This window comes from Micrasema longulum, unplaced genomic scaffold, assembly GCF_059751315.1.
Source record: "Micrasema longulum isolate JH-2025_06_02 unplaced genomic scaffold, ASM5975131v1 h1tg000993l, whole genome shotgun sequence".
In the NCBI taxonomy this organism is placed as follows: Eukaryota; Metazoa; Arthropoda; class Insecta; order Trichoptera; family Brachycentridae; genus Micrasema; species Micrasema longulum.
Window position 1 is genome coordinate 675,326 of NW_028278181.1, and position 18,978 is coordinate 694,303.

Below are 18,978 nucleotides of genomic sequence, written 5' to 3' on the forward strand. Positions count from 1 at the left end.
CAACTAACCTCATACTTTTTCTTGACTGACTCTATATACTAAATGCTCTTTGCTTCAAATAACTTTGTATTCTAAAAACACGCGGCAAATTGGGTTTTCTGGGTTCGTTAGCCCTCAGGCAGAGTGTGAACGACACATGCACAATAGAAAAACTCAATTTGCATCTGAACTGCAGAGAAAATCTATGAAATTAATTAACATGATGTTTAATGCTATAGCCAACAGAGGAGCATTACCGGTAAAGCGAGTATGTTCGAATCGAAGAGAAAAGTTGTAAAAATTTTAATTTTAAAATATTGTGTGTAGTTCTCTCTGACAACCAAATTCAGCACAGCAACCCTAACTATTTTTTGATAGATTTATCCTTATTTTGGCAGAGTGATTTGATGGTTGAAAATAGAAGTGGTAAAAAAATCAAAAACCAAACCGTTATTTTAAAACAATTATTCTTCCACCACATCAGAAACAGTTTCACAAAAATTTAACGTTTTCTTGATAAAAAAACAGTTAACCAGAAAGAGTTATTTTTTGGAAACCGCTGTAACAGCCTCATAAGAAAACCAAACTGTCAATGTATAGAAAAAAAAGTCACGACATTAAATGAAACTGTTTTTAAAAATAACAGTTTAAAAGTGCATGGGCAAAATGGCCAAAAGTGTGAAACTACTTCTTAAATAGCGGATTAACTATTTTTTGTGAAACTGTTCCAGTATTTACCTGTACTAGATTTTTTGCCAGCGCTTGTCTAAACTGTTATTCACAGTTTCATAAAACATATTAATTTGTAAAACCATAACTATTACAGCTACTTCTTTTAAACAACCGAAACTTTCATCTCTAGTTGAAAAGGCTTTAGAATCTCTAACATTAAATTAAAATCAAAGTTTATTATGAACTATGATGAAATATGAAAAAATGAGGTCAAAATGACATAATAATATTATGTCATGATCTCATTTTTTCTGTAATATTTTTATGTTTCCAATAATAATATATAATCTAATATTTTTCATAGGAAAATTGTTGGCAATCAACAATAACAGTAAAGAAAATCTAACATTTGCTTACGTTTTTATTAAATAAATAACTTTCCAGTGTGCTACTAGGATATGAACGGTTAATATATAATATCGTCCATGCAACTGTAATAAGTCACAAATTCCAAGAATAATAATAGAGTGAAACATAATATTTCATTTAAGACGTACGTGCAATAATTTTGTGGCTTATGACATTCGGCTTCATTAAAATCTAAGGCAAACAAGTTGATGGGAAAAATAACAATAAAATGTTTTTCCTTAGTTAAATTTTGCAAGACGACTGGTCTTACGACATATTACGGTAGCATTGGCGATATGCGTATTTTGTGAACTAACTGGTGTATATTTCCTGTTTCAGATGTCCACCACCCAACATGAACACACATTTCCCGGACAAAGAAAGAAGACGTGTTTTCCAAAATTATCAATATACACAATTGACCAATAACAACGGACTACTAGAAGGAAAATATCTCTTACTCCCTTCATGGCGCTAACTTTTCCTCGATTCCTCAGCTTTCGATCAACTCTAGGCACTTACATTGTAGTCTTTCTTTTTTTCTTCTCGCATAACCTAGTCTATAGGTAATACTTACACATATGTATACAAACACAATAGAATCTATATTAATAAATAAATCACAAATTAATATCTTCCAAGTAAATTATACGGTGTGATTGTCAACAAAAAGTCTTGTATAAAATCTCTCAATAATTGCTCAGTTTTAAAATGATCCGCCAAATAAATGACTAAAGTGATTTAGAACCTAATTGCGATCTGTAAATTAATGTAATTTTTTGTATTCGTGAATTGTAAATTACCTTAGATCCTTTTTGATAAACTCCTTATTTTGACCAGTCAGTTCTGTTTGCCGACAAATAATATTGGCTCAGTAATGTTCATTAGATTGTACCGAACAAACGGGCTACTTTAAAATTTATGGCAGGGTCAACAAAACTATAATTATACCAACTACATATTTATACTTGCTTTTACGTACTTCTCTTTTCATATTCATTATTTGACAACTATCCAAAATAATTATAACACTTTATGATCTATTCCAAGTAGTTTTTTAAAACTTTTTAAGCATTCTATTGGACATTTAATAAGTAGAAGATATTCTGAATGTGCCCATTACCGGACACCAATTCTTAAACAAAATATTTATTGCACATTTGTAGTTCTCACATATGAAATTGTAATGTATTGTAAATGTTATATTTTTGTTACAAAATATTGAGTATAAATGAATCGGCTGAAAAGCACTCACAATATTGGAGAATCATTCTTTTGAATAGATTAGGAACTCGTGAGTTGCGTTTCAATTTTACAAAACATTTTGTTGGCCACTCGGATTAACCGGGCAACTTTGTAGTGTCGGTATATATAATACCATATGCCTTGTTTAAGACTGGCATTTTTGGACTTGTTTTTTGTACCTCTAGAAGATTTAAATACATTTTTGGTCATGAGCGGCGAATAGCCGCCTTAGATTAGCGTAACAAACACCCACTGAATGAATAACCAATGTAAACTGATGTAAATTGGATCAATAACCAAGGATATGTCAAGTGTATTTTTTGAGTCAAAGACTGTTTTTTCTGTAAATCTGAAAATTCCCAAAATACGGCTAGGAGCAACACTCGCGAAGCTCCAGAGATCCCCGATGCAAGGGGTGTTCTACACCGCAGTAGATAGCTTCCAACCGATGGCTGTCAGCAATAAGTTAGTTAGGACTTAGGGCAGTCTTCCTTATTCTGTTGTGCGTAGATTGTCTTCCTTTTAGATGTCAAACCCCCTCCCTATTTTTGTGACATTCACTTTTTGAATGTGACGCGAGTCATTTTTGGCTGTCTTCGAAAGAGGTTTTATTTTTACAAATGTGAAATATATACAAATGACAAAAATATTTACAATAGTGTACAGAATTATTTTTTGAACTGAATTAAGGTTAAATGTTCATTTTGCGCCGATTAATATCAGGATTTGCTTTTTGCGGACAACTGAGTTTCATTACTCGCCAAGAGAGAATGTGTTCCGGAACACGGAGTGATAGAAGATTCGGTACAGTTGGACATTATCTAGGATAGTCAGCTGCTACGTTATGCACGTGGTTAGCTAATACGATGATTATAGCAGGAACGCCGACTAGGCAATGAAGTCACTGTGAAAAGATGCGTTTAGAAGGTAAGCGAGGGTTGTTAAGGAGGCTCATTTTTCTCACTGAAGAGTGGCTCGATTGTTTTTAGACTCGTGCCTTTTCCACATAAATATATCCAAATGTGTCAAGTCGTCACGGTTATCGGCCGTACGAGAGATCTGGTGCAATGTTGGGAGAGAATCTTATGCGAGTGTTAAAATTTTACTGTATAATAGAAACTGCGAGGTATCTCCGTATCTCCGGAGGATACCGATATAATTTATTAATTTATTTTCACGTTGACTTTTTTTGATAAACGGCGTGATAACTATTACAGACTTTAATTAGGCTTAGATTAAGATGTACAGGGGTGCTGGTAATAATTGACTAATCGCTCGATGCGAGGATACTTCTCTTTCCTTTGTGATTGTCGAATGTTGCAAAAAAAAATTGTTGGATCTCTCCGAGAGATAAATATGGGAATGTTATTTGCAGCTGAAGGCGTCGAGGCGTGGTTTTAGAGATGGATAGATTTATTTCTCATCTAAGTTAGGATAAGGACACAAGGTGATAAGGATTCCAGAAGTGTAGAGAAAGGGCGGGTCACTCCGCTCCCGATTGAAACCAAAAAGAAAGGTTTAGTCGTAACTTTACGATAGTTAGCTCTAAGATTAGAACTGGAGGTTAGGTTAAGTGAATTCTAACATTAGATGTTGTGTTCAGGAATGTGCCAATGGGATGTTTCCTGGACTAATCGAAAATTTACTCTAGATCGTAAGATGAGTAACTTAAGTTATTTCACAGTAGCAGTTGTTAGGGTAACTGTTTGTAGAATAGTTAGATTAGCAGGCGGGGTTCATTACGCTCGGAACACTCAATATTCCTTTATCCACCTTCATTTCTGTTCCATTTCATTTTGTATGTAACTTCCCTGTTTACAATTTCTGTGTCAAAATTGATTAATTAGATATGTATTTGTCCAACTGTATGATTTAGTGCGGTGTTCTACCAGGCAGCCTAGTCTAGAAGCCCTAGGTAGGGGAGGTTAGGTTAGGTAGGGTAGCTAGGAATTAGATATAATTAATGAAAAGGGTCCCCAGAGGCCATGAAATATTAAAACAAAAAGTAAAAAAAAAACAAATTTTGAATTAGGAGGAGAATATTTTATAGAGAATGTCGCTTCATTGTGTTACAAATCGGTTTGGCAAAACTACGGTTTAATACGAGGGGGCCAAGGTGCTTCCCGTGGAATAAAATGTATCTATTTTGTTATACAGTATTTGCGATGCTCTTATCTGTGTTGATATTACGCTTAACACAAGAACTGGTAGAAGGAAAACAAAACTTTAATAAGTATTAATGTTCCTTTGCAACATTCATTGTAAAAAGCAATTTTTTAAATTAAATAAAAGAGCAGAATGAATACTTTGTTTTATTTACTTTATAAATAATTGACTAATATCTATGTTTGAATGTTTTATTGCGTGTATTTTTATTCAGCGGGTAAAATGGTTTTGCCTATGTCTGTAGCCGAACAAAGCATTTTTTAACTAATTTTGCAGGTAAAGCTATATTTTAAAACGCCGAAGCAGTGTCATACACTGATGTACACATAAGAAAACTGTCCATCCTTAAGAGAAATTAGAGCCAGGACAGTTCTTGAAATAGAGGAGTAATGTACCCGCAGCTTTTAATTAACAGCAAAATATTCCTTTGTTAACACCAGCATAAATAAACACACAAACTGGTTGATTTCAATTGTAAATCGTAAGTATAAAATTTATTAAAACTTGTCTGGGGGCAATTACAGTAGGAAGATAAGGTAAACTTTCACAATGACAGTACAGTTGAAGATAAATCCCCCGTGCGATTTACGAAGATGCAATGTTGACTCGTGTCTTCGAGTTTTGAGGCAAGTACATTGATAGCTACCAGGGTACACGTACCTCAGGGTACACATATCTACGCACTGAAAGTGACAAAAATCATGTTCAAGCGAGCACTTTTTGCTTTAATTGTGATTTTTAATTGTTTTGAGGTGGCTACTTTTTATCACAGAAGCCCATTTAAGATACAAAAGAAAAACAAGTTGATTTTTATTTGACATTGAGAGCGGAGTAAAGTCTGACAGTTAAAACAGCAGCGACAGCACCATCTAACCATTGCATTACAATATCTATAAAATTATAGAGCAAAAAATCTTAAAAACGATCTAATAAATACGTACTAAAATAATTTGAAGTATAATTGTTTCAAATATTTATTTACAAAATCCCCTTTTCCCAAGGAAATTAATAGATTTTAAGGCTATTTTTAAGGGGCATTAACAAAATAAATACAAATAGCATAGATTCTTCGTTGTGCGGTTCAATAAAATAATATTGAAATACTGATTATGCAGATAAAGGCACTTTGGATTTGTAAATTCGGAGGGTGTTGTCAGCCCCACCGGAAAGAAGAAGTTTTCCCGACCAATCACAGCACAGAGCCTTGTCAGTGTGGCCAGACAGCTCATAGAGGGCAGCATTGGGACTAAAACAAAAACAAAGGAATTTTAAAAACCGGGTAATTGGGAAGTTTAGTGTCACTTGAAGTTGTATTTTCAATTTGTTTTCTTTGAAATAACGGCAATTCTCTAAAAAGTATGAAAAACAAGTTACATAAAAACACATTTTAATTTATTTAATACAAATGGATTTCACAGATTTCACAAGGATGAAGATTTAAAAATGTAAATCGAAAAAAATATATGTTATGAAATTTAAAAAATAACTAAATTTACTAATTATGAAAGATTATATAAATAAAAAGCATAAAAGAATTAGTGTCTTATTAAATGACATGTGAAGAGAAATTATAAATTACACGTACACAAAAAATAAATACATATATCGTCGGTGAAACTGCAATGCCCAGTAAACTTTATATTTAACAAAAAAGTTTTGCTTAACTAAATTTACTTTAAAGGACTAAGAGCCGTTAGTTTGAAATTATTGTTATTTTTACTGCAAATAGTCTTTCTGATACACCGACGGTATTTTTGGTCAGTTAAAATCTTCTTTTTTTTCTCTGTTTAGATCGGTCGATTTGTTATCGGCTAGACTCTAGCTGACTCTAACCGCTAGAGGATGATTACTGAGACATTGAGTTCCAGCTGTCCTTCCATCTGTTCGATGCTCTTCCAGCCAGGCGGCGACCAGCTGAGATTTCATGGGCCATGGTATAGGGGATTCTGGAGCTGTCCACTCTCTCGGCGTGATCTCTCCGGAATGTTCTCCTTGTTCCGCTCCACTGTACTGTCTCGGTATCGCAAGTCCGTCTAATTAATTCCAGAGTCTGTCCCTTAGGGGTTTTTCTTAGTACTTTCATCTCTGACGTTTTGAGCAGATTTTTTGTTCTCACCGTATCTGCCCTCGTCACTACTGCAAACGTCATGATTGGTCTGACACCTCGCTTTTAATCCGCATGTGTTTATTTAATAAAAAATTACATAAAAATTTATGAGTTTATACTAAAGCCAAGAGCAATATATATATATGTACAGACCTCCTTATGTCCCACATTTTGACGAGCATATCGTGTCCTGCAGAAAGGAAGAGGTGTTCCTGGTTAGGTGCCCAGCGCACTGCGGATACCCAGCCCGAGTGCCCCCGAGTAGTCACGGTAGGAGCATCCACTAAAATAAAAAACATTTTGAGTTTTTAATTTAAAATTGTCAATAAATAAGACGAAACAAATGCATGAAATAACTTTTTATATAACACACAAATGAAATTTGTAAAATTTACTGAATGTAAATAATACCAACATAATATTTTGGTACTCTGCCACTTAAAAAAATTTAATACCTTTTTTTCTTTCGCACATCTTCCCGAAGCTAACGAGTGCGAGGCTACACTCGTAAATGTAAAAGGAAAATAAAGGAAAAACAAACAAATGATTTGGCAGGTAAAATCCATTGACAACCTTTATGGGTTTTCTGTTTGGTAGACCATAATATATGAAAAGGGTTGCCAGTTAAAAGGCGTACAAGTGTGACAGCTTGCCCACCGCACCCCGCACTTGAGAACTTAAATTTCATTGGCGGTGCCAACATACAAAGAAAAATTGCTCCTTGCTAAATGAGAAAAGCTGCCCGAAGAAGCTCTCTGTAATCTGATAGCCTTGGCATCTCTGTGCTGAAAGAAGATGATCCAGAAGAACGTGTAAGTGTGACACAAGGAAGTTTTAATGGCATTATCTCGATATATGGTTTTTAATAAGGGCTTGACCCATACAAAACATAATCATTGTTTTTTTTTTTCACAATATAGTAAAAAATGAAAAAAATCTATAATATTAATGCTCTCAAAGAGGCGAAAAAAACTACAAGAAAAATTAACTCTCCAGATACGGTTTAGTTTGCAAAAACTCAGTCAAAGGTCAACCAACTCATGACGATGCCTGTGGGAAGGATGATTGGTCTGTTGGACAGCCTATCAAGTGAGGTGAATCTTTTCCATGCTGGGATTACCAGTTTTAGACTCGCCCTCTCTAACTATGTATCATAATGTGTATTAGTCATTTACTTGTCTTCTTTTACTATAGTTTTTAAAGACCACATATTGTACCTCTAAATGTTCTATTGTGTGCTTTTTTACATGTTTATTTGTATATTCATATGTACATTGTAATTGGCAGTGGTACATATAAATTTTTAATCAAAAATAAAATAATTGATTGGCAATGAGAAGTGTCGGCTCACCATTCAGTCTGTGGTCGTACACCCTGACGACGCGGTCCGCCGAGCCGGTCACTAGCAACCCGTTGCCGGGCGACCAGTCCAGGGAGAAGAAGGGCTTGCTGGCCGCGATGGTCCTAGTGGGCGCCTGCAGCTCCGCGTCCCACAGCCGGGCGGTGTGGTCCCAGGAGCAGGAGGCCAGCACGGCAGAACCGCCCAGCCAGCGCAGCCCGCTCACGGCCTCGCGGTGCCCGCTGAATGTGCACGAAGCCGACTGGGAAATTACACATCTTGAATGAATAGTTAAATAAACGATATTTCGTATTGTCCACTCCTAACTAATTTCAGGACAATTGAAAATGAAGTTTACCCACCTTCACTCCTCACTCCATACATTCACAAACACAAAATACTACTCGACATAACTTGACATATTACAATGGAGATGAAGAACATTTTATAGAAGTTAATATAGCCTGTCATTGGCTGGTTTCAGTGGCCACTTTACACACTGTTTAACATTCACCATTCTGCCCATATTTGAGCATCTATATTCCTTTAATTCTTTCATCTGTTGATGTTTTTGAAGTGAAAGAGCTAAAATCTTTATTTATGCGGGTGAGATTCATCTAATTGAATTATTTCACCTACATACTAGGCAATGCCTGAATTTTTTTGTTGTTAAATGTTTTTCATCTCTTTTGTAATATATGGTAATATTAACAGCTCCCAGGGACTTGAATCCAGTCCTTGTCTACAAAAATTTGGACAAACTCAAAGTATTGTTGACATAACTTGATTCATTACAAACAAAGAAACCATCAAGGCATTATTTATTTATTTATAAACATTAATTTATTGCACATTATTTGAGACATAAGTCCCAACTCCATGGGACTAAAAGTCCTGTGTTGAGATGGGATGATATATATTTTTTAAATATTATTTATATTTATATATATATATTAATACATTATATTTTATTCACAATTAAATTAACATACCCTTGGTTTTCCCTGTTCAGTTTTTGCTTTTTTGCTCGAACTTTCATCTTCACCGTGTAGTTCTGAAATATCAATGAGGTAAATTGTAATCTTAGAATTATAATATACCAGAAGGCGCGCAGAATTAAGTTTGCGTACATCACACTGTGTCCAAAAACTGCCACATGCCCCCCCCCTGCACGACATCCCGCCCGCGCGCATGCGTGAAGTGGCCACGTAATGTTGCCAAACAGCAACCAATATAAGATAATTTTGTGTTATGTTACGCGATGTTATACCACAAAAAATATTTTACTGACTGGACAGAAAAAAAAAATAGGTACTTACTTTTACTAGGCAAACACAAAAAAAAACATTAAATAATCATTTAGTATTTTAGTAAAATTAATACAGTTTAATATTATGCTAAGGCTTATTTATAAAAAGCCGGGTACAAAATTTGACTAACAATATGTCAGCCTTGTTATATTTAACAAATATGACAGGCGGTAAAATAATCGAATTCTTAAATATTATTTGTGAATTTGATACTTACACATAAAATGTGATCCCACCCTATTCCCTTTTAATCCCAGCAGTATTTTGACACTTAAAAACAACATAAAACAGCGTAATTTAATTGAAATAGACAGTTGTGTACTAAGCAACGTCTACAGAGTAACTGATGTCCAAAACGTAAAACTACTCATTTATGAGTAGTTTTGTCGGTTTTAGTTTGATGTGCATTCGCGGTTTCTGGACTGTTATTATTCTTTGATTTTAATAATAATTTTCAACTATTTAATGAATAAAAGCTATTTTTTAAACTATTGGTTGTTAACATAAGTTGTGTTCCATTTTTTGCCAAATGAAGAAAAAATTAGAACACAATAACAAAAAAATTGCAACAAACTAGTCAATAATTCATATCTCCGCGAAAAATCGTGAGCAGCTTTGGCAGCTTTATTCCTTCGGATGAACGCAAACAGAAGGGTGTCGAAAATGCATGGTAAGTTCTGCATTTAGTTACAAAAAGACTATGCTACAATACCATTGTTAATATGGTTCCAGCACAGGGACCAAAAAAACTATTTTATTGGTAAATAATGAATGCATCCTTACTCGCACTCCAGATCTTGATGGTATTGTCCCAGCTGCCCGTGGCGAAGATACTCGCATCGGGGGCTATGGCTACGCACTCCACACTCTTGTCGTGGCCGCGGCAAGCCACAACGCACTCCACTGAGTTGGACAGTATGTCCCATTCCCATACCATGGCCGTTTGGTCGTGAGAACCACTGAAATACATTCAAAATATAATACGATGATCAATTGTTTATATTTAAATCTATTTCAACAGAGAGGGAAAACATTTTTGAGAAGGGAATATGGAAGTCTAGGCATTCACAGGGCTTATGACCTGCCGTTGGCTGGTTTAAGTGGCCACTTTACACACTGTGTAACATTCACCATTCTGCCCATGTTTGAACATCCACGTTTTCTCAACTATTCCATCTGTTGACTTTTGTGAAGTAAAAGAGCTGAAACCTTTATCACGTGGGTGAGATTCATCCGGCTGAACCAAATCACCTACTAGGCAATGCCTGAAAGCAATTTTCCAATTTTTATACTTCTTTTACCAGGTAGTAATTCAACAATGTTTGAGTATGTCCAAATGCTTGCAGACTGGCTGGATTTCCTCCCTAGGGAGTTATTCATATTTAAATTTATTTGTAGCATTCACCATTCTGCTTATGTTTTGTTACACAGTGTGTAATGCGGCCTCCGTGGTGTAGTGGTCAAGACGCTTGACTCACACACGAAAGGTTCCGGGTTCGATCCCGGTGAGAACACAAAAATAAAATGTGATTTTTCTCAAGCCTGGGTGTTCTGTGATGTAATTCACCAGTGTAATTGGGCCTCCTGGCCTGTTGTGGTGCAAAAAATAAATAAATATTGAATAAATAAAATATTGAGTAAAGTGGCCACTTAAACCAGCCAATGACAGGTCATAAGCCCTGTAAATGCCTAGACTTCCATATTCCCTTCTCAAAAATGTTTTCCCTCTCTGTTGAAATTAACTTAAATATAAATGACTCCCTAGGGAGGAAATTCAGCCAGTCTGCAAGCATTTGGACATACTCAAACATTGATCAATTATTTAATTCTAATTTTGTAAAATGTTATTTTTCTGAATTTTTAAAAATATTTACCAATATAATATTCAAATTGAAGTCCTGCTTTGCAAGCATGCAATTCTTCAGCAGGTTCTTATAGAACTTTTAAAATTAGAAACTTAACCTACATTTCAATATTACATTTGACATATTTTATCAGTTTGATAAACCGTCAATACAAACATTTTTTTCCATCAACCATTTAATTAATTCAATATTTGTATACAACCATTTACTGTCTTTTCTATGTTTACCGGTCAGGATGCCGATTAAACCACCGTGCAAAACCTCAACAAAATTAATAACCTAATCAGTGCACGTGAAGGTTATTATTATTATTATAATTGGATAATTGATAAAGCGCCATTTTTGTAATAATCACCTCAAGGGCGCTGTACAGTAAATAAATATCCCAGCACGTCTTGTAGCTACAAAGCGCATGGACGATTGGGATTCTAGTTCCTCAACTCCAATCATGATATATTTCAATTATAACAGAGAGGAGCTAGATTACAGCATGTCTTGCAGCTACAGAGCACATGGACGGTAAGTAATCAAGTCCCCATTTATTTTATGTTTTAATTTTACAATGAATTTGGATGATATTGAATTAAAAATTTAAAAAAACTTTTTAAAAATAGGCGTTAGATTATAACAAGTCTTGCAGCTATTGAGCGCATGGACTGTGGAAATTCTAGACCCCGTTTACAAAATTTATGTATTTTATGGATGATAACCTTTACATATCAAATTGAGAAAATTCAATCAAACTGCGGAACTGATTAGATGATTCGGGTTAAGTTGGGCAGTGTTTGGAAATCTGAAACATCTTTTCAGAAATAAGGAAATCCCAAATAATCTGAAGGCCAAAGTCTACAACTCTTGTGTTCTGCCGGTGGCAACATACGGTCTTGTCACTCACTGCTAGAAGTGTTCACAAAATTAAGTGCTCTCAGCGGTCTATGGAAATACAAATGTTGGGCGTCTCCTTAAGAGACCGAATAAGGAATGAGGAGATAAGACGCCGTACAAAGGTGACTGACATCGCAGAAAGAGTGGGAAGACAAAAATGGCAGTGGGCGGGTCATGTGTCGACAAGAAATCGATAGGTGGACCCCCAGAACACTAAACTGGAGACCCTACGAAAGTAAAAGGAAAGTAGGGAGACCACAGAGGAGATGGACTGACGACGTCGTCAAACTCGTGGGCCATGGATGGAAACAGAGTGCCCAGGACAGAAAAATATGGAAAAATTTGGAAGAGGCCTATATCCAGCAGTGGAGAGAAACGGCCTGATAAGAAGAAGGACGTCTCGAAACCGGTAGTCAGAGAAGTCGGTAAGTGGTTCTATACAAATATTCAATAATATTTAGTAAATGTTTGACCACAAAGTTTTTTTTTTTTTAATTTTATTTATTGGGGATATAAACAGATACATGTAACAAAAATATAACAAAAAAAATATACAGAGAATAAAACCAATGACAGATATCCACAGAAATACATTAAATACACATACAATACATACTAGTGTGTTTGTGTGAGTGTAAGTGAGTGAGAGGGTGGGTGAGTGGGTGTTATATTGGAATGAGGGTGGACATGTGTGTAAATATTGCACAAGTGTCGAAAATATAAATATGTATAAAATATTAAGAATTAGAGATAAAATATAATAAAATAAGACTTTATTATTGAAACTAAGTATAAGACAAAAAAGTATGTTTTAAGACGCGCATTTTAAATGTTATTTTTTTACAATCAAATGGATCAGTAAGGGGAAAGTTCAAATTATATTCACTAGCAAAACGTATAAGTGGAGAGTTCTGGACATAGTTCGTGCGAACTGCTGGCACATGAAATAGAGAGCTCGGCGTGTGACGGGTGCGGTAGCCGGGGACATTTAATGATAACTCCGACAAAAGAGCCGGACTATCAAAGCGTCCACTAAGTATGTCATGAAGCACCCCCATGTCCAACAGTAGACGGCGATCTTCTAAAGTAAGAAAGTGGTGTTTTTTGCAATGTTTTAAATATTAATAATATATTTTTTTTTTTCCAATTTTTGAAACTCTTTTATTTTTGATTTATTTTGGAAAACAACAACTGTGACATAAAATGCAGACAAAATATGAGAGTAATAGAAACCTAAATTGTTGAAAAAATCCAATACACATTTTCCACAATGAATGATATAAGAATTGTCCACGTGTAAACGATACTTTAATGTAATATATTACCTAACAAAAACGCCCGTTGTATCTGTGAGGCTGGCCCATGAAACCGCCTTGACCGGTGATGTGTGTCCGGGTATGGCCAGTTTGTGGACACCTTTGGTTGTCCACAAGTGGACACTGTTGTCGTAACATCCTGTCACTATCCTACAAGAAATAAATAAATAATTTCAAATAAATATTACTTTAAATCAATACTGCGGTGTGTGTTCAGATATATCGCCTGTTGAGAATCATAGTGGTGTAATAAAAAGTAAGTGGCTCAAAGTATTTTAATTTTATTTTTCTTTTATTAAGGAAACATACAGTACAGTTACATAGTTTTATATTTTTCACAGTTAGACTTAACTCTAATGGATTAGTGAAGTTTCCATATTATAAAGTAATTATATGTAAGGTTATTAATTAAAGTACAAAAAAGAGATGGAAAAAAAACATAAATAGAGGTTGTTTAAAAATTAAAATTAAAGTAAAAAAATAAAGCAAATTTGAGAATCAAAAAAAATTTAAGAATTAAAGTAAAGAATGAAAAACATGCTCAGATGTAAAAATAAAATAAAATAGTAAAACCATTTTTTTTAAAAGGAAAAACATAAATATACACATACATATTTTAAGGGATTCAAAGAAACGATGAGACAAATCTTTAAAGAATCTTTAAATAAGAAAATAAATTTAAGTCAATTTAAAAACAAAAGTAAAGTATATTAAATAAACAAAAAAACGTCAACAAGGCCAGTTGTTACCAGATTTTAGCTGATTAAGTTTATGGTTTTGTGAAACTTTGAAGCAATATTTTCTCAATATTACAAATTCACTTACGATTTTTACAACTTCAGAATAAATATTATATAATACTATAACTATTTTGCCTCGACTCTAAATATTTGTTAAGTGTATTTAACTTACCAAGAAGACTTGCAGCTAACAGAAGCTACCCAATCATCATGTGTCAAACAATCTAAAGGCTTAGGAGCAGGTACCCTTTCCAAATATTCCACATCAATAGTGCTTTCAGTGTTGCCACCTTTTGCCTTTAAATGTTCTACTAAAGGTAGTCGCAGAAGTTCACCGCATACAAGAAAATCAAATTCTAATTTTTTAAGCTCCACATTTGAATTTTCTTTAAGGACAGCTTTTACTAAAGAGTTGAGACCGCTTGTGTTTACTTGTGCGTCTATAGCGTATGGCACATCTGGTATGGCATATCTGAAAAACAAAATATTTACCAACACTGAATATCTATAATCATGTTCGCTGATATTTTAAAATCATTAATCTTGAGTCCAATACATCAGATATCAAAATATCACAAGGACATTAAATTAAAGTGGCTGTGGCCATTGACCTATTAATACACATATACATGCCCAATAGAGTAAAATATTAAAAAGAGGAGTGATATGAAAATGCTCCCATAGTTACCAGTTTGTTTATGTTTACCTTGGGCCAACCAATCAAAGGGCTTTCGACCGAGCGCTTGTGCCGGCAAGTATAGGAACGAGCTTAACGAGAAATAACATCAAGTAAAGTAACATATTATAATATAAAGTAGTATTTATGTTTAACTTTTTTTACATTAATGATAATGTTCCCTCCTTCACTGGGATGTCCCTAAACATGATGATTGAATGCATCCCTGGTATAAAACAAACTTATTAACTATCGGTACGTTTTTGTATCACTGCTTTTTTTGATATTTTACTCAGGTTAGGTTAGGCCAGGTCTATGTATTAATATGTCAGTGATGGGGATGCTAAAATAATACTAACTAACATTGTATACAAAACAAAACAAACAAACCATCACACCATTTCTCCGTAAGGGTAGGCAGAGATGATAGAACGCCACATCACTCTATCTTTGCATACAGATCTTGTTTTCTCTACATTCATACAGCTTTTCATGGGTGCCTGCCTGGATTTTGTTGGATTTGGTCAAACCATGTCTTTTAGTTTTTTCTGCATACATCAACATTCGCATTGTAAATATTTTTAGCCATTCTTTCGCTGTCCATTCGCTCTATATGTATGTCCAAACCAACGCAGAGCTCCTTTCTTGATTTTGTCAATAATGCTTATCTCAGTCTTACATAATGCACGGAACTCAACATTTGCGCATCAATTGTACATAGTTTTACCACACATTCGCCTGAGAGATCGCATTTCGACAGCATTCCGCCTACTATCATCCCTGTTTTTTCAGTCCATACTTTGCTCCCATACATCAGGGTCGGGACCAGGACTCCATTGTGAACTGCTAATTTTGCCTCAGGGGGCAAACATTTATTTGCCAAGGTTGATTTAATTGTATTTTACATTTTATTATTACTTAAATACATACTCCTACAGGTGTGGCCTTGTTAGTAAGAAGACCTTCGCTCTTGTGGCGTACCACATACTTTAAAATTTAGGAAGAAGACTCATATTTGAATTTTAATTATTTTAAGCCGTGTTTATAACTTACAAACAAATACTTTCCAATGAAAACATACACCATCCTTTTGGGGATGTTTATCCAAACGCTTTTTACAAGCTTACACAAGTAGGCATTTTGGTTTCCCTGAACGTCGAGCTAAAGGTTAAAGAATGACCAAATATGCATCGGGCATCACTGAGTATTTGGGCATATGTTAATAGGTCGATGGTTGTAGCCACTTTACAAATTCGTGGTCTCAGGTACTTAGGTGTTACGAGACGAAGAGACAATATGGAAGGATAAGTTGTACAAGGACGAGTAAAAGGAACTCGGTCTTGCGGAAGAAGTCCTACCAGATGGACAGTCTTAGTAACAGAAGCGACTGGCGTCCCTCTTCAGAAGGCCTTCAAAAGCGCTGAAGATAGAAGCGGGTGGAGGCAGATCGTAACGACATGCTCCCCTCCTGCTAACGTGACCACGACTGCTCTGCCGAGAGCAAACGACTAAGAATAAGATTGTAGCCAAATGGTCGAATTGAATGCTCACTTTGAATCTAATACATAATTGAAAATATCAAATCATGCATACTAGAGTCGATATTTCTATTATTTCATTAAATACTGTTATTAGACAGTTTGTATCTCTTTGAAATATTGTATGTATATTTGAAATCAAATGATTTGTAAGTAATAGGTGTGTTATTCAAAAAATAATTCGTTTTAAGGTCGGAAAAGATATTCAATTTACAGAAAGAACAGAACGGTTTTTAATAATGACATTCGCGCACATATTACAATTGATAATAAATATTTTTTTAATATCTTAAAACCAGAAAAAAACATGCAATGCCTCTTGACAGGTCATAATAAAATTAATATTTTAACATATTATTGTACAATAACACGAGTCAAACTTACTGTAGCTGTTTAGTTAGAAACCGAATTTGTAATTGTGTGACTTGAGTTTCATCTGCCATAATAAGATTAGTTTCTTTTGAGGAATTACACGAAAAAATTTAGTTGTTTTTAACCTAAATGTTACTTTTACTTAGTTACTTCGAAATTCAAACACCAAAACTGCGTACCACGTGCGATTGAATGTCAAAATAATTTGTTTTGATGTTATGGCAACACCTCTAAACATTAAATGAAAAAGTGTTTATTTATTTATTCACCGATTTATCATTTACCATCAAAATCACAAACTCTTTTAATTTAAAAGATTTATGATTTTTTTTAAATCTTTTAACTTAAGAGTTTTTTGTGATAAAATCTTGATTTTGAAAAAGGACTCTTAATTTTTATTGCATCAATTTATTTAACTGGCAGCATTATTTTGACAGTTCAAAACAGCAAAGCAGCATGCGAAAGACATGGTTAACATCAGTTAACATAACCTAACTAAAACCACAGATTATATTACTAAAACAAATACGCTTTATTTAAAGTTTTCGCTTCGTGTTTCATTCAGTCTGTCGAAATATGGTGTGTCTTCCAGCAGAAATGGATGAAGAAGTTGAAGAAATATTCGAAAACAATGATTATGTAGTCAAGAGAAAAGGTGGTAGGAGTCTTATCGACAAGCCACCTAAGTTTTCTCCTGATGAATCGTAAGTTGTACATAAATATTTTAATACTCGCGCTATTTTCTCATCATTTATGACTATCGTGTTTTATTTATCAAATTGTATCAGATTTATTATACCTTTGGAAATAATTGATATTTCACAAATACAAGAGTTACTAGATACTCCACCCTGATGCTGTAAAAACAATGAATTATTAATACAACCTTCGGTCAAAGAGGATTGGCCTACTATTCGGTTAAAGTGTACAATCTACTTCCATTGTCCATAAGGACAATTAGTAAGTACTTACAGTATAAAATTGCTATTAAGAAATGGATAGGGGAGCTGGGTTGCACACGGATCGATGAGTAGATCAAGCTAAATGGGTAAAAATTTGTATCTTGTTTATGAAATTTGTGACTATATGAATTTGTTATGTTTTTTATGACTATTTTAGTTTATATTGCTTATTATGTTTAAGATGATAATTAGGTAAATTATATTAATTATGTTTTTATTTTCTTATTATGTTAACTATGTTAAATAACTAATGTTAGGCATGTTTCACTATACTTATTGTAAAATGTTTCCCTTGGCACAGAACACCCCAGTGAGGGAACATTATTATGTATAAAAAAAATAATATAAACATTGTGAAAGTATAAATAAATAAAATTTGAGACTAAAATGATATTTATGAATTTCAGGTGTTTATTTGTCATCTCAGGAAGAGGTGTACAGATTTATGATGTCGGGACGGGGGAGTTTGTCAGATCTCTCAAGGACAAGGAAAATTCCTCTCCCATTGTGGGGATGGCCTTCCCTCCCAATGATGACAGGACCCTCGTCACTTGTACCGAAGAAGGAAATATTGTGTACTGGAAGTGGCATGCTGCTGTGCAGAGCTCTAAATCGGTAATGTTGATGAATGTAAATCACAGAAATAAGTAACAATTAAATGAATCTTTAAAAAATATTAATGTATTTGTTACACTCCACTACTTCGGGAATTACATTGGCTACGTTTTCCACAGAGGGTGGAATACAAACTCTGTTGGCTTATGTATAATATTATGTAAGTCACTGCACAACTCTGCTCCGAAATATCTAAGGGAACAATGCATTTCAGATGAACTAGCTGACGGGCATCTTACGCTTAGATCAACTACGTCTATGGCGAGAGGAAAAGTTATTATACCTCTACGCAAACAGCGCACTAGGTTCGGTGAATGCGCATTTGCGGTCGCAGGTCCTATGGCATGGAATGCTCTCCTGGAGCAGAGCAAAGATGCGAGGCTGTGAAAGTGAAGTGATGTTTCGGAAAAAACTTATAACCCACTTGTTCTCTAAATCATTTGAATGAATCCGTGGCATGTGATGACAAAGTAATTTACAAATTTAAAAGCTTCAATTAAATTTACTTATCTATAGAACCACTATGCGGTGCTATATAAGTTACATAATTACAAATTACAAAAAGGGCGCTATATAAGTTATCCATAATAATAATACACGGAAGTGTTCAAATTAAACTATCATAAATACTACCCTCTTAAAAGAATATTATATTAATGATATAAAAAGTAAAAACACTTTTTTAAATAAAAAGTTAATGTCGATCATGTCCGGAATCGAATCTGAAACCTCTTGCGAGGTGGACAAACACGCTGACCATTTGACATTGAGGCAGACAATGAA

At 34.5% G+C, this 18,978-nt stretch overlaps 3 protein-coding genes across 3 annotated transcripts in view; 2 read left to right on the forward strand and 1 right to left on the reverse strand.

Moving 5' to 3' along the window:
* Positions 1–4,607, forward strand: part of shep (RNA binding motif single stranded interacting protein alan shepard) — a 122,386-nt gene extending 117,779 nt beyond the window's left edge. Inside the window, exon 12 of the mRNA XM_088232511.1 lies at positions 1,399–4,607. Coding sequence (XP_088088637.1) covers positions 1,399–1,537 — 139 coding nt within the window. The 3' untranslated portion in view covers positions 1,538–4,607. The remainder of the gene's footprint in view (positions 1–1,398) is intronic.
* Positions 4,608–5,431: 824 nt separating this feature from the next.
* LOC148277709 (ribosome biogenesis protein WDR12 homolog) lies at positions 5,432–16,815 on the reverse strand. The gene is made up of 8 exons (XM_088232537.1): positions 16,631–16,815; positions 14,205–14,504; positions 13,302–13,442; positions 10,010–10,185; positions 8,909–8,970; positions 7,929–8,178; positions 6,731–6,860; positions 5,432–5,716 (listed from the first exon to the last, which is right to left on the reverse strand). Exons 1-8 carry the CDS (start codon positions 16,687–16,689, stop codon positions 5,578–5,580), a joined length of 1,257 nt encoding a protein of 418 aa, XP_088088663.1. The 5' UTR covers positions 16,690–16,815; the 3' UTR covers positions 5,432–5,577.
* Positions 16,816–17,050: 235 nt separating this feature from the next.
* Positions 17,051–18,978, forward strand: part of l(2)05287 (WD repeat-containing protein l(2)05287) — a 51,508-nt gene continuing 49,580 nt past the window's right edge. Inside the window, exons 1-2 of the mRNA XM_088232538.1 lie at positions 17,051–17,322; positions 17,988–18,195. Of these exons, the coding sequence (XP_088088664.1) occupies positions 17,195–17,322; positions 17,988–18,195 (336 nt within the window). The 5' untranslated portion in view covers positions 17,051–17,194. The remainder of the gene's footprint in view (positions 17,323–17,987; positions 18,196–18,978) is intronic.

Coding starts and splice junctions, on each gene's coding strand:
- LOC148277709 (XM_088232537.1), bottom strand. CDS start 16,689: ATGGCAGATGAAACTCAAGTCACACAATTACAAATTCGGTTTCTAACT. Junction 14,505..16,630: donor TTTCTAACTAAACAGCTACA/GTAAGTTTGACT, acceptor TTTGTTTTTCAG/ATATGCCATACCAGATGTGC. Junction 8,971..10,009: donor CATCAAGATCTGGAGTGCGA/GTAAGGATGCAT, acceptor TTGATATTTCAG/AACTACACGGTGAAGATGAA.